The 15,523-nt window shown below is 45.6% G+C and overlaps 1 protein-coding gene across 1 annotated transcript; it reads right to left on the reverse strand.

Annotated features, from left to right (window-relative positions):
• Positions 1-450: 450 nt before the first annotated feature.
• On the reverse strand, positions 451-14,360 carry Ppil3 (peptidylprolyl isomerase like 3). The gene is made up of 6 exons (XM_051154527.1): positions 14,349-14,360; positions 12,358-12,432; positions 10,171-10,264; positions 5,829-5,896; positions 3,233-3,351; positions 451-718 (listed from the first exon to the last, which is right to left on the reverse strand). The coding sequence occupies exons 1-6, from the start codon at positions 14,358-14,360 to the stop codon at positions 592-594; spliced, it is 495 nt and encodes a 164-aa protein (XP_051010484.1). The 3' UTR covers positions 451-591.
• Positions 14,361-15,523: the final 1,163 nt, after the last annotated feature.

A 15,523-nucleotide genomic window follows, 5' to 3' on the forward strand; every position in this document is an offset into this window, starting at 1 on the left:
AATCTAGCCGTGCTTTCCTTCTTCTGTCTACAGGGAGTGCATAGTGAAGGAATTTTTCTAGGACTTAGACGAGAGCATGGTCATAGTATTTAGTCTGGGTGCTCAAAATGCCTGCATCTGAGGATCAGCATTTAAAAATGGACACGTGTGGGCTGGAGAGATGGCTCAGAGGTTAAGCGCACTAACTGCTCTTCCAGAGGTCCTGAGTTCAATTCTCAGCAACCACATGGTGGCTCACAACCATCGACAATGTGGTCTGATGCCCTCTACTGATGTGCAGGTGTACATGCAGGTAGAGCACAATATACACAACAGTAAATAAATAAATACATCTTTTTTTTAAAGAGTGGACACATGTAATAAAAAACGAGGCACTGCTTTGCATGTAGACATAATGGACAACAGCAGTGACATGGGGTGTGCTAGGACGGGGGCTGGGGGGGGGGGTGGGGGAAGCCCTGGGGCTCCGGGGTGGATGTCATTCCTGTAACCACCAGAAGGACCAGTCTCTGACACAAGCAGAACTGGACAAGCCACCATGGGTGTGGTCCGGTGAAGCATTTGCCAAGTATCTGTCCAGGGCTATTACAGCTACTGAGCAAATGGGTTGGCATGAATAGTAATGTCCTTAATGTGTACGTCATTGAGAGGTCTGTACGTCTTCTCATTCACTGGTAACTTCTCCAACTCATCCAAAGTCTCCAGACCATCTATTACCCTGAAAGGAAAACAGTGTAGCATGTAAAAAAGGTCTCAGCTTGAAATATACTGTACCTATAGCATTTATAGTCTTCAGAGGAACGTCTCCACTTCAGCGGCGCCTTCTCTTCCCATCCTGTGGCCTGATTGGACTGTGCCATCAACAAAAGTCACCAAGGAGAGTGATGTGGCCCTGAATTCAGGAGGTTCATGACCCACACTTCCCCGGGTCTTTCTCATGAGCACTGGGTGGCCTCAAGGACATGTATATCTACTGCTATGGAACTTCAGTGTCCCTCAGAGGTCCATGTGCTAGAGGCTTGGTCCCCAGTTTGGGACTATTGGGAAGTTCGAAAGCCTTTTAGAGATAGGGTCTAAGCCTAGGGAGATGGCTCATGTGCAGGCAGGAGGATGTGGGCTCAACCCCAGCACACCTACAATCCCAGGGCTGGCTGGGCGGAGACAGGAGGGACCGAGGGCTGGGGCTAGCCGGTCAGTGAAAGAGTAAGGAAGCCACCTGACATCAGCCTCTGTCTTAGACTCAGGAACAGCTATCTGCATCCGTAGGCACACATGTATAGTGAGAGGAGGAGGGTGGCAGCACTGGTGGTGGTCTTTGGGTCACAGGGATATGCTCATAAAGGGAACTGTGGGACCTTCTCTCTAACTCGTTCTTTTGCTTCTTGGCCACGAAGTAAGCAGTTTTGGTCCACCACATGCTTCATGATGCGATGAACAGGCCAAAGAACTGGAGCAAATGATCATGACCTGAAACTTCTAAAACTGTGGGTCAAAAAAAGCCTTTTCTTGCCGGGTGTGGTGGTGCACGCCTTTAATCCCAGCACTCGGGAGGCAGAGGCAGGCGGATCGCTGGTGAGTTCGAGGCCAGCCTGGTCTACAAAGTGAGTCCAGGATGGCCAAGGCTACACAGAGAAACCCTGTCTCGAAAACCCAAAAAAAAAAAAAAAAAAACAACCCCCCCCCAAAAAAAAGCCTTTTCTTAAAAACAAAATACATGGTTGGAGTCTGAGCCACTGTATTTGGTGAGGGAAAATGCTTTTTTATATTATAGCTCAACGTAATGCAAAGCAAGCACGTAATGCAATGCAAAGTATGTAAAAATCTTCTTTTATGTGAATGGGTGTTTTTCCAGCATGCAAACCACATGCATTCAGTGCCCCAGGAAGAGGGTGCTAGTTTCCCAGGGACAAGTTACAGAGGTTGTAAGGCATCATGTACTGGGAACTGGACCCTGGTCCTTTGAAAGAGCAGCCAGTGCTTTTAACTTATGAGGCCTCTTTCCAGCCCCATGAAGTATGTACTTTAAAAAAAACCAAGTCAACATATTTTTATTTATTTTGCATTTCCACTAAGACATAAAAGAACATAGGAACAGCGAGGCTTAGTGGCAGATGGCTTTAATCCCAACACTTGGGAGGAGGCAGAGGCAGGCAGATATCTTTGAGTTTAAGGCCATCCTGGTCTACATAGTGAGTTCCAGGCTCAACAGTGAGACCTTGTCTTAAACAAACGAGCAAAAACAATAGACAAGAAAAGCACACCTTTTAAATTTACTCCGACATTAAGACAATTAAGTCCTAGCCTGGCTAGGTGCTGGTGGCAGTGTACACCTTGGGTGGCTGAGAGTTCTAGGACAGGGATCAAATTCAGGTTAGCAAATTTTCCCACACGACAAATGCTTCTTTTCTACTGAGCCACCCCTATGGCCCAAAGTTGTGTAAAAAGGTTCTCGGCCAGCAGAACCATTGTTCCTTCTCCTCTTTTCTGCATGCCACAAGCTGTGCTGCCTGGATAACCATGAGGTGACAATGAAAACAACGACGGCTAAAAACCAAGAGGAGCCTGAAACACTGGTGACAAACAGAGTCACCCTGTCCATCTTCTACGTCACTATTGTCAGATATGCTGCTTACTGTTAAGTGTTGCTCTTAATGGAAACATAGATATCACTATTAATGCATAGCATGCCTCAGCAATTCTTTGGTTCCTCTTAAACAAGATAAAGAAAACGAAGATCATTGGGTGGTAGAGGTGCACACCTTTTATCCCAGCACTCAAGGGGCAGAGGCAGGAAGGTCTCTGAGTTGGAGGCCAGCCTGGTCTACAGAGCAAGTTCCAGGACAGAGAAACCCTGTCTTGATTTGTTTTGTTTTGTTTTGTTCCATTTCCAAGACAAGGCTTCTCTGTGTAGCTCTGGCTGTCCTGGACTCGTTTTGTAGATCAGGCTGGCCTTGAACTCACGGCCTCTGCCTCCCGAGTGCTGGGATTAAAGGTGTGTGCCACTACGCCCAGCTGAGAAACCCTGTCTAGAAAAGAAAAAAAAGAAAAAAGAAAAGAAATAAAGAAACTGAGGCTCAGATGGTGGATAACCTCAGGGTCAGAGAGCTGAGGACTGGTGTATAAAGCCCATGTACTTGTGGCTGCGCAGCTGGCCTGGCCAGTCCTAGCTATGCTGAGCAGGGCCGTGCACACGCGCCAATGTGCCAAAGGAAGAGACGGCTAGAACACTCACTTTCCAAACACTGTGTACTTCATGTCCAGGTGCGGCTGCTTGCCGTAGGTGATGAAGAACTGAGATCCGTTGGTGTTTGGGCCATTATTAGCCATAGACACAACACCTCTAACGCTGTGCTAAAAAACACAAACCAAGGCATGAATTAACTGTGCTGTTAAGTGCAAATTCCAAAGGCACACTCAAGCACTCTCTGCTTTCCCAATATTGAGGAGACCAGGAAATCGGTTTAGCTAGCTTCTAGTAGTATTAATCCAAATGTGCAGGTTTGTATTCTATTTATCCCTTAAAGTCTTGCATGTAATTTGCTTGTATAATTATATCCTCCAATCAATTTCATTTTTACTTTGGAGAAGTAGTCACAAACACTCTTATTCTATCTACGTCTAACACAATACTCCTTACATTTGTATTAAGGAATAGTGTGCTGGAATGAAAAAACAATCAGGCAACAAAAGCCCAAACCTCAAATCTCTTCCGGAATTCTGGACTCTAGGCTCATTTCTTGATCTGTAAAACAAGGGAGGTTGGACTCGTTCAGGGGCTTACTCAAGATGAAGATGCTCCCAAGGGTCAAGCAGATCGCAAGCTGAAACTGGACAGACGGAGATGGAGTCGAGCTCTCGCCCAAAGGTTTTTCTTCTTAATGCTCACAAAGACTGCATCTGTGAACCTCCCTCCATGGCCAGTCGGTTTATTACCACAGGCCTGGATGATCTGAGGAAGGTCTCACCTGGCTCTAATATTAGCAATACTTCTGGGTTACAAGGCATGGCATATAAGAATTCAAAGGATCTTACCAAAACAAATGAAGGTAAAGTCTGAGCTGGAAAAGCCAGGGAGGTTGTAGCTACATCTAAATAATAAGTTGTCATCTCTGTGAAGGATAACTGGTACTTAGGTGTGGTGATGCACACCTAGAGTCTTAGCATATGGGGGGCGGGGCTGAGGTAGGAGGGTTTCTAGTTCGAGACCAGCCTGAGCCACACAGTACAAAGACTGCAATATGCTTGAGTACTACTGAATATGCTAAAAAATGTTTTTATTTGGTAATTAATGAACACGTGTCTCTTGGAGTATATGCCACAAATAGCATGCGAGTACTCATCCTCAACTATGGTGTGTAGGACAATAGTTTTTTGCTTGTTTTCTGACAGGATCGTAGGTAGCCCAGGCTAGCCTCACACTCATTCTGTAGCTGAGACTACCCTTAGATTTCTGATCCTCCTGCCTCTCTAACCCTGAGATTACAGGTATGTACCACCATACCTTGTTTCTGTAGCTCTGGGGACTGAACTCAAGGCTTTCAGCTAGATTATAGGTGTGCACTACCATCCCCAGCTGGTGGGTTTTTTTTTAAAATAAAAAATATTTACGTAGCCAGTCACAGTGGCTCACACCTTTAATCCCAGCACTCAGGAGGCAGAGGCAGGTGGATCCCTTGTGAGTTTGAGGACAGCCTGGTCTACAAAGTAAATTCAGGACAGGCAAGGCTGCACAGAGAAACCCTGTCTCAAAACACAAAACAAGAAAGTAAAGAAAGGGCACTGAGAGGGTCTGGCATGGTGGTGCACACCTTTAATTCTAGCACTTGGGAGGCAGAAGCAGGCAGACCACCAGAGTTTGAGGCCAGCCAAGGCTACACAGACCTTCAAAAAGCAACAAAACAACAACAGAAACAAGAGATGAAAGGCCAGTGACCCATGTCATTTAACTCAAATTTCATGGTGCGACACTAAGCCTCTTTTGTATATTTCTTGCTAAATACTTCAATTTGGTCCCAAGGACAAGCTCTTTTAATATCACAATGCAGGGGCTGGAGAGATGGCTGAGAGGTTAAGAGCACTGGCTATTCTTCCAAAGGTCTAAGTTCAATTCCCAGCAATCTACACGGTGGCTCATCTATAATGAGATCTGGTGCCCTCTTCTGGCCTGCTGGCTCACATGCAGGCAGAATGCTGTATAAATAGTAAATAAATAAATCTTTAAAAAAAAAAAAAAGATTCTGCCTGCACGTAGCACCTGCAGGCCAGAAGAGGGCACCAGATCTCATTATAGATGAGACACCAGGTGGTTGCTGGGAATTGAACTTCGAACTTTGGAAGAATAGCCAGTGCTCTTAAGCTCTATAAATAAATCTAAAAAATAAAACAAAAGAATAAGGCCGGGCATGGTGGCGCACTCCTTTAATCTCAGCACTCGGGAGGCAGAGGCAGGTGGATCGCTGTGAGTTCAAGGCCAGCCTGGTCTACAAAGTGAGTCCAGGATGGCCAAGGCTACACAGAGAAAGCCTGTCTCGAAACACCAAAATAAATAAATAATTAAAAAAAAAAAAGGAATAAGAATAAAGAATCACAATGCAGGTGAGAACCGCCTCTTACACCCACTCTAACGCCACGTATTGAGTGTGCGTTAATTTCATGATGATTTGTTGGCTGAGACGGTCTCACCACGTAGCCGTGGCTGGCCTGGAACTCACTATGAGGAGCACACTGACCTCGACCCACCCGCTGTTGCACTTGGCTCACAGTGGTGACAATGTGTTCCTATCATGTGTAAAGCCTGTCCCAGTGAGACTGGGAGCACAGGGACACACCTTCAGATATTCACTGTACTCATCCTCCAACTTCTTGCCCCAGATGCTGCTGCCTCCTCTTCCAGTACCTGCAGAACAAGACAAGCAAATCAAAAGGCGCATCTAGTGGATACCAGTAGGGCTCCACTCTAAGCAGGAGGGCTGCTTACACCATGACATACTCATCTACGTGGTGGTGAGCTCCAACCCAGGGCAGTGCACATGCTAGGCAAGAGCACTGCCATGCGGAGCCGATCTGCAGCCCTAGCAGAATTCTTTAGATGTGTGTGTGTGTGTGTGTGTGTGTGTGTGTGTGTGTGTGTGTGTGTAAGTCTGAACCCAGGATTTTATGTATGCTACACAAGTGTTCTCCAGCATACCCATCTTGTGCCTTTTTCAATTAACATTTTGAGGGAGTCCGGGTTTCCCTAGGTTACTCTGGTTGACCTTTGATGCAGGATACTTAATCACACTGTGAACCTTGAGATCGTGTTGTTTACTGGAAAAACCTGTTTGTAGTTGTGGTATGGCTCAGCCCTAGCACACCCCTTTAATCTAAGACAGTTCTTTTTGAGTATGGTAAACAGGGTTACATAAAGTTAACTGTAGGTCAAGATGTGGAGCAGGCACCCAGGTGACAGGGAGTGAACATAGGAATAAAGAATAGAGAGTAAGAGGAAGTCAGGAGGACAGATAGAGAGATATACAGGAAGTCGAAAGGAGGGAATTCAGCTTGTTTTTTTTTTTTTAAGGTGGTGTGTGGAAGGAACATTCCTTCTTTTGGGATGCTGGCAGAGGAAGAAGGTCAGCTGGGTGTTTTCTCTGCCTCTCTGAGCCAGCAGGTTTTCACCCTAGCAGTTGGCTCCCAAGTCTTCACTGGTAAAATCCAACAATTGACATTTTGTTAAAAACAACATTTGGTACTCCTAGTCCCAGTATGACCACATGGACAGGGAAATCATACCAGCTTCGGACAAACTGAGAAGCTATCAAATTTGCTAAGTCACCTGGGAAGCCCTGAAGGAGAGAGTCAAGGATGGGAAATGCCGTAATACAGGGCGTTAGGTCCCTTGTAATGCTACTTTAGATGCTTTGAAAATAGAAGCAGAAGCCGGGCATGGTGGGCACGCCTTTAATCCCAGCACTCGGGAGGCGGAGGCAGGCGGATCGCTGTGAGTTCGAGGCCAGCCTGGTCTACAAAGCGAGTCTAGGACAGCCAAGGCTACATAGAGAAACCCTGTCTCGTAAAACCAAAAAAAAAAAAAAAAAAAAGAAGCAGCAGAAGCCCTGGCTGACTTGAACTCAGAAATCTGTCTGCCTCTGCCTCCCAAGTGCTGGGATTAAAGGCCTGAGCCACCACTGCTCTATAAAAGTAACTTCTATTCCCTTGGTGCAACTGTTGTCAGGGAGGCTTGCTGCCTCCTCCTGCTAACCTAGGCCTAGTCGGGGAAGCTTCTAGCATCTATACAATCAAACCTAGGCCTAGAATGCTTTCAGCCTCTGAGACTTACTGCCTAATAAGCTCCCCCTTACTTGTTCGTTCTGAGCTCTGGGCTGGCTGGCTCAACTCGATTGTTTTGGCTCAAACTCTTCTCCCAGCTGACATTCAATCTGGCTTCTCTCTCAACCTCTGAATTGCTCTGCTTGGCCTCAAACTAACTCCAGCAGTCTTTTCTAATCTTCCGGCTGCTTCTCATTCTCTGGCTCATTCTGTCTTCACCTGACCCATCTCTCCGTTAATGCCCTGGTAAGACTGCCGCGGCCTCCTCCTCCTCTTCTTCCTCTCCCTCTCTCTCTCTCTCTCTCTCTCCTCTCTCGCTGTAAGACTGCCTCCTTTCTCTGTAAGACTGCCCCTTAAGTAGCTTCCTTTCCTCTCTCTTCTCTCAAGAGTTGGGCATATCCTATTGTCAAATCTTTTTCAAATTCATCACCTTTTCTGCCACTCAATTAGGCCTCACTTTCAAACATGGGTGCTTCCTTCTACAAACTAACTTTACCTTCATTGTTTGGGATTAAAGGCGTGTGCCACCATGCCCAGACCTCAGCTTTTCTTTACCTGATACTTGCTCTATGCCAGGCTGGCCTTGAATTCAGATCTGCTTCCCTCTGTCTCCTGGATTAAAGGTGTGTTTGTATTCCAGTCAGATCACACAGACCTAGAAGTTCTGCTGGTTTTTTTTGTTTGTTTGTTTTGTTTTTCAAGCCAGGGTTTCTCTGTATAGACCAGGCTGTTCTGGAATTCACTCTGTATATCAGGCTGGACTTGAACTCAGATTAAAGGGTTGTACTGCCATGGCCCAGCTCTTACCGGGTTTTCATTCTGAGCTGTCTCACCTGGGCCTTTTAGCCGTGCAACAGCGACCAGGCTCAGAACACTTGTGCCACCTGGACTGCAGCCACTCGGGGCTAATGTTGTGGCTTAAAGCTGCTAGGGCAAAGGGAGGCCTGATCTAAATCCTTAGGGGCACGGGACCTTCCAGAGCCTTGATAGTACTCTCCTTTCCTGCAGCAATGCTACCTCATCCTCAGGCCTCACTCAAAACTCATCCATGACCCGTCGCTATCCTGCTTTCTGCACAGTAGCAAAGCATGTACCATTTTCCTCCCAGGGCTGTGTGCTAGTTCCTGAAGGATGCCCATCCCTCTAGAGCAGGCGGTCTATTCCTGACCTATTTGATTCCTTTGGTTTTTGGAAAAATCAAAAATAAAATAAAAACAAAAAAATAAATAAAGGCGTGTACCACCACTGCCTGGACCATCTGTAAATCTTGGTTTTTTTAAGACAGGGTTTCTCTGTGTAACAACTCTAGCTGTCCTGAAACTCTCTCTCTAGACCAGGCTGGCCTCGAACTCAGAGATCCTCCTGCCTCTGCCTCCTGAGTGCTGGGATTAAAGGCATGTTAGCACTCGGGAGGCAGAGGCAGGTGGGGTTGCTGAGTTTGAGGACAGCCTGGGCTACAGAGTGAGTTCCAGGATAGTAAAACAGAGACAAGAGAAATCCTGTTTCGAAAAATCAAAAGGCAGTGTGGAGGAACCTGGAGGCAGGAGCTGATGCAGAGCCTATGAAGGAGTGCTGCTCACTGGCTTTCTCAGGCTATTTTCCTATAGAACCCAGGACCATCAGCCCAGGGGTTGGCCCCACTCACAATGGGCTGGATCTCTCAATCAATCACTAATTAAGTAAATGCCCTACAAGCTTGCCTACAGACTGATTTTTTTTTTTTTAAAGATTTATTTATTACATATGCAGTGTTCTGCCTGCATGTAATGCATGCACACAGAAGAGGGCGCCAGACTTCATTATGAGTGGTTATGAGACACCATGTGGGAACCACTGGGAATTGAACTCAGGACATCTGGAAGAGCAGCCAGTGCTCTTAACCTCTGAGCCATCTCTCTAGCTCCCTACAGCGTGATCTTTATTTATTTATTTATTTATTTATTTATTTATTTATTTATTTTTATTTTTATTTTTTATTTTTTTTGGTTTTTCGAGACAGGGTTTCTCTGTGTAGCCTTGGCCATCCTGGACTCACTTTGTAGACCAGACTGGCCTCGAACTCACAGCGATCCGCCTGCCTCTGCCTCCCGAGCTACAGCGTGATCTTATGGTTTCAACTGAGGCTCCCTCTTCTCTGATGACTCTAGCTCGGTGGCTCTCAACCTTCCTAACGCTGCGAGTCCTTAATACAGTTCCTCATGTTATGGTGACCCAACCACAACATTGCTACTTCTTAGCTGTAGTTTTGCTACAGCTGTAAATTGTGATGTAGGTATCTGTGTTTTCCAATGGTCTTAGGCGACCCCTGTGGAAAGGTCATTTGACTCCCAGCCAAAGGGGTAGAGATCCATAGGTTGAGAAGAACCCCTGCTCTAGCTTGTGTCACATTGACATAAAATCAATCTGGACAATATGTACGCTCAAAGGCATATATATATGCGCGCATGTAATGACAACTGATAAAAAAAAAGAGTCCATAAGTTTGGAGGAGATCAAGGTTGGGTACATGGAAGGGTTTGGAGCAATGGAAGGGAAGGGAAAATGTTGTAATTAAAATAAAAATCTCAGCTGGGCGTGGTGGTGCACGCCTTTAATCCCAGCACTCGGGAGGCAGAGGCAGGCAGATCTCTGTGAGTTCAAGGCCAGCCTGGTCTACAGAGTGAGACCGGGACAGTCAGGACTACAAGAGAAACCCTGTCTTGAAAAAACAACCCCCCCCCCAAAAAACCCACCAAAACCCCTAAATTTTTCTATGATTGTCAAGTAGCCCTGTTATAAAGATTCCATGGTTTATTTTTCAATTACTTTACACATCTTTCATGTCATATGATATACCCTAATTTCATTAGTAGAAAAACTTACCTGTTGGATCTCCCGTTTGAACCATGAAGCCCTTGATATTTCTATGAAATATACAGCCGTTGTAGTAATTACTGGCACAAAGAGCTAAGAAATTCTGAAGAGAATAAAAATGATTAATAGTTTGAGCAGAAACATACTTCAGATAAAGGCCCCGTCACAGACCCTGAAAACACCATCATAGCTTGTTGAACTATCAGGTACCAGCTACTGTACTCTTGGAAAACACCGCGCCCTCTTCAGCTGCTCGCAGAGGCCCACATGCTCTTTCCCGGCACTCTCCATATCTCTTGGTTTTTCGAGATAGGGTTTCTCTGTGTAGCCCTGGCTGGCCTGGACTCACTTTGTAGACCAGGTTGGCCTCAAACTCACAGAGATCCTCCTGCCTCTGCCTCCCGAGTGCTGGGCTTATAGGCGCGCGCCCCTGTGCCTGGCCCTCTTCCTACCTAAGGCTCTGAACTCTTTCTCAGGCCTTTAATTTGCTGCCCCTGCCTTCACTCCCAGCTGGAGCCGTGGCTTTCTGAGGGCAGGAACGTCTCTTGCTCACTGCTGTACCCGAGAGATGGCCAGTCTTTTAACACACAATTGCATGAATGGAAATTAACCGACCCTTCTTCCTTTAAGCCTTGTCATTTATTTCAACAGCATAAGTTGGAAGAGAACAATTATATTCATGCAGGCAAAATACTTAAAAATACTTTTTTTTTTTTAAAATAAAGATTTATTTATTTATTATGTATATCATGTTTTGTCTGCATGTACACCTGCACACCGGAAGATCTCATTATAGATGGTTGTGAGCCACCATGTGGTTGCTGGGGATTGAACTCAGGACCTTTGGAAGAGCAACCAGTGCTCTTAACCTCTGAGCCATCACTCCAGCCCAACTTAAAAATACTTTAAAGAAACAAAACCCCCAACTTTTCTGCAATTGTCAAAGTAGCCCTGTAATAAATACTCCATGTTTTATTTTTCAATTATTTTACACATTTTTTTCATATAATATGTCCAACATTTCAATTTTCAGTTAGTGGGGAAAAAAATTACAGAACAATTCTCTCATATCTTCTTGAAAAAAAAAAAATGAAGCAGAAGAAAAAAAGGCACTGGGGCTGGAGAGATGGCTCAGCGGTTAAGAGCACTGACTGCTCTTCCAGAGGTCATGAGTTCAATTCCCAGCAACCACATGGTGGCTCACAACCATCTATAATGTGATCTGATGGCCTTTTCAGCACTGTATGCATAATAATAATAAAAAAAAAAAAAAAAAAGGCACTGTACACTTTTAAGTTACAGGAAAAGCACCTACCTATTTATTTCATATGTGTGGTGTGCGTGTGGTGTGTGTGCACGCGTGTGCAGGAAAGCGAGCCCTTAAATAAATAGGGATGAGAATCCCCCAACACCTTTGGCCTTTTCCCCTTGAGGCGGGGTCTCCCATTTAACCCCAGCTGCCTGGGGTCCTCTTGTCTTTCCCCCTTCAGCCCCACGCCCACCCCGGCACCGGGTTCACAGGTAAATGTGAACATGTCTAGCATTTTCTAAGGGTTCTGGGGACTTGAACTCTGGTCTTTGTGAGTACAGAGCAAGCACTCTTACCCGTTGAGTTATCCCCCTAGTCTCTTCCTTTTTCTTTTCTTTACTTTTTAAAAGTATTTGTTTATTTTGATTTTATGGACACATATTGATATTTTGCCTGTACGTGTATCTGTGTGACGACGTCAGAACTTCTGGAGCTGGAGCTACAGACAGTTGTGAGCTGCCATGTGGGGGCTGGGAATTGAACTCAGGTCCTCTGGAAAGGCAGCAAGTGCTCTAACCACTGAGCCATCTCTCAGAACCCTCATCTTCCTTTTTCTTATTTCACTCTGACATCAGGAAAAACGGAAATCAGACCTGAAATTATAATAAGCTTTTCCTGATAGTGGGGTCACAGAAGGTTTTCTTTTCTTTTTTTTTTTTTAAGGCTGAATAATTCAATTTCAAAGTGGTTCTCTTATATTAGGGTCTCTGTGTTGTTGTTGTTTGTTTTAAGGAAGTCTCACTATGTAGCTCTGCCTGGCCTGGAACTCTCTATGTAGACCAGACTGGCCTCAAACTCAAGAGATTCCCCTGGACTCTGCTTCCTGAGTGATAGGATTATATAACCGCCATGTTAGTTGACTTTTAATATGAAATTGTGACACTCACCTCACATGTTTTGGGTGTCCTCTCACAGAAGACTTCTATTTTGATATCTCCCACATCCGTATGCAATGTCACAGACTAAAAGAGAATGTGAAAACAAAACATATTTCTTCCAGTAACTACAGGTGCTGTTTTATTTCCCTGACTGGATATTCAGCATAGAACCTGATTACAGGCATTAAAGATGGTTTGTTTACATAAAGTGGCTCTGACAGATAAGTCACACGTATTTTCTCCAAATTTATTTATTTATTTATTTATTTGGTTTTCTGAGACAAGGCTTCTCTGGGTAGCCTTGCCTGTCCTGGACTCACTTTGTAGAGCAGGCTGGCCTTGAACTCACAGCAATCTGCCAGCCTCTGCCTCCACCAAAAGTGTGCACCACTGTGTCTGGCTTCAAATTTATTTCAATAGGATGAAAAATATCTCTTGAAGATTCACACAGATTAAAAGTGGCATCCCTGCTAAATTTTGGATGCAAGCACTGTAGTAAAAATAATTACTTTTACTTTGAATTAAAAAAAAAAAAAAAAAAAAATATATATATATATGGTCTACAAAGTGAGTCCAGGATGGCCAAGGCTACACAGAGAAACCCTGTCTCGAAAAACCAAAAAAAAAAGGTTACATCTATTACTGGTTTTTATGTCTCAATGTCACTAATATTTAACTGAAAATTTGTTAATAAATGGACTTTTCAAAACAGTTTCCACTGTTTCCTTTGGGTAGCTTAATTTTGAGGAACAGGGTTAAAAAGCAATTCCTTCATTTACTAAAGACCGACATTTCACATTTCCAAGTCCTAGTGTGTGGTGCTGGCCACAGTACGTTTCTCATGGTATCAGTTACTTGGTAATTATACTATTTTTCATATCTTATTTCAGAGATGAAGAAAACTCTTTGAGAGGGTTCCTCTTTTGTTTTATTTTGTTTTGTTTGCGTCAAGTCTCGCTATGAAGCCAGGCTTGGCCTCGCAGTGGTAGCGACTCTCCTGCCCCAGCCTTTATTCTTACAGCACTGTCTAGCAGTGGTGTGCCTGGTTGGGGGTGAGCAGGAGCGCTCCAGGGGAGATGAGCGGCTTCTCTCCTGCTATTCTACCTCAGGTTCTACCTGTGCTGCTCAGATCCGCAGGGAAAGCACACCCTCTGTTGCTTGTTTACTTCTTTTTCCGTTTTTTTGTTTGTTTATTTGTTTGGGGTTTTTTTTAGACAGAGCCTGTGTAGACCTGGATGGTCTGTAACCGGAACTCCTGTAGACCAGCCTTCTGAGTGTGGGATAACAGACTTGTGCTAGCACGCCGGCAGGGTAACGTGGTAGTGATCACACCTACTAATTCTACTCTGTTCCCTCTACACTAGTACACCCTCCCTCCCTCCCTCCCTCTCTCATCCTAGGTATGCACTCCACCACTGGGCCACACATTGAGTACCTTGTCTGACTTCCTAAAAATATCCATACTTAAAAAAACATGTTGGCTCGGCAGTTAAGAGCACGTGCTGCTTCAGTTCCCAGCGCCCACATCTGCTTGCGACTCCAGCGCCAGGTTACTGGACACGGATAAAAACACGCAACCAAGCACCCACTTAGAAGAGCTCTACAATACTCACCATTCTTCTTCTCGATGGTTCCAGGAGGCAACGTTTAATTTCCCAAAGCCTTACGGATAAAACGTGAAAATGAGTTTCTGGACCTACGAGAAAGAGTCATCAGTTCATTTTATCCTATCTTTCTCACCATACTTGTTCATCTTTATGATATATTTGCAGCAAAAAAGCCGGGCGTGGTGGTGCACGCCTTTAATCCCAGCACTCGGGAGGCAGAGGCAGGCGGATCGCTGTGAGTTCCAGACCAGCCTGGTCTACAAAGCGAGTCCAGGACAGCCAAGGCTGCACAGAGAGACCCTGTCTCAAAAAACAAACAAACAAACAAACAAACAAACAAAAGATTTGCAGCAAAAAGCTTAGAATAGCATCATAGAGGTGTTGAGGTCCTACCCAACGCAACATGGCCCCCAACCACTCTATTTACTCTGCTTTTTCTTCAAGGCTCTTCTGCAGACTAGGCATACGCCCACCTCCTGGGCTAGCGCTCTAGCTAGGCACTGGAGCTCCCTTTACCGGAGACATCTACTTTACTACAATACATTTCCACTCTTCACAGTCTTTTTCAAACTCCAAATCTTACTAACTAGACAATCGTATTTAAAAGCGCTTTACCCCTACGCCCTCCCTATCTGCTCTCCCACAGCAGTGGTCACTAGTAACAATATATTCTTCAGTCTAAAGTCCCCTGGCGCCGGGCGTGGTGGCGCACGCTTTTAATCCTAGCAGTCGGGAGGCAGCGGCAAGCGGATCACTGTGAGTTCGAGGCCAGCCAGGTCTACAAAGTGAGTCTAGGACAGCCAAGGCTACATAGAGAAACCCAGTCTCGAAAAGCCAAAAAATTAAAAATAAATAAATAAATAAAATGAACGAATAAATAAAGTCTCAGAGGCAGACGGATCGCTGTGAGTTCGAGGCCAGCCTGGTCTACAAAAATGAGTCCAGGGCAGCCAAGGCTACACAGAGAAAAACCCGGTCTCGAGAAACAAAAACAAAAAACGAAAACAAAGTTCTAGAAGCACCCTCTCTAGCCCGAAAGTTCAGTACGAATATCCCAAGGAATAAAACGGCGCCACCGCGGGAGTGCACGAATCAAAAGATAAATGCGGTTACCCCACACTTACCCACTTCGCTCAGCACCTCAGCTGGGGAAACAGAGAAGACACGATCACAGGCGCCGGCACGTCTGCGTTCCGAGCCGGTCTCTCTGCACCACCGGAAGCGGAGCGCCGGGCCCTCCGCAGAGAACGCGCTGCTTCCCCGTCGGTTTCCCCTCAGCACACCGACTAGGACTCGGGGGAGCGTGCACCCCACTTCTGACAGTCACACTAAGAGGCAGAACCCACTACGGCTCCAGTAACCTCATACAGGTCGGAAGCAAAAAGCAGGGGACCACTTCCGCCCAACTTCTTTCCTACTCTGCCAGGAGCTTCAGGGTAGAGCGGAAGTGGCTCGCCGGATGAATTTCTGCGACTGGTGAGTGAAAGGTTCAAAGGGTCTCCGTTCCTCTCGCCGAAGTTGCACTTTGGGGCCGGCGGTGGTGATTATCGGGTGCCGCGGAGGGTGAG

This window comes from Acomys russatus, chromosome 12 (genome assembly GCF_903995435.1).
Source record: "Acomys russatus chromosome 12, mAcoRus1.1, whole genome shotgun sequence".
NCBI classification, from domain to species: domain Eukaryota; kingdom Metazoa; phylum Chordata; class Mammalia; order Rodentia; family Muridae; genus Acomys; species Acomys russatus.

Coding starts and splice junctions, on each gene's coding strand:
- Ppil3 (XM_051154527.1), bottom strand. Junction 3,352..5,828: donor AGTACAGTGAATATCTGAAG/GTGTGTCCCTGT, acceptor TGTGTTTTTTAG/CACAGCGTTAGAGGTGTTGT. Junction 719..3,232: donor AAGTACACAGTGTTTGGAAA/GTGAGTGTTCTA, acceptor TTTTCCTTTCAG/GGTAATAGATGGTCTGGAGA.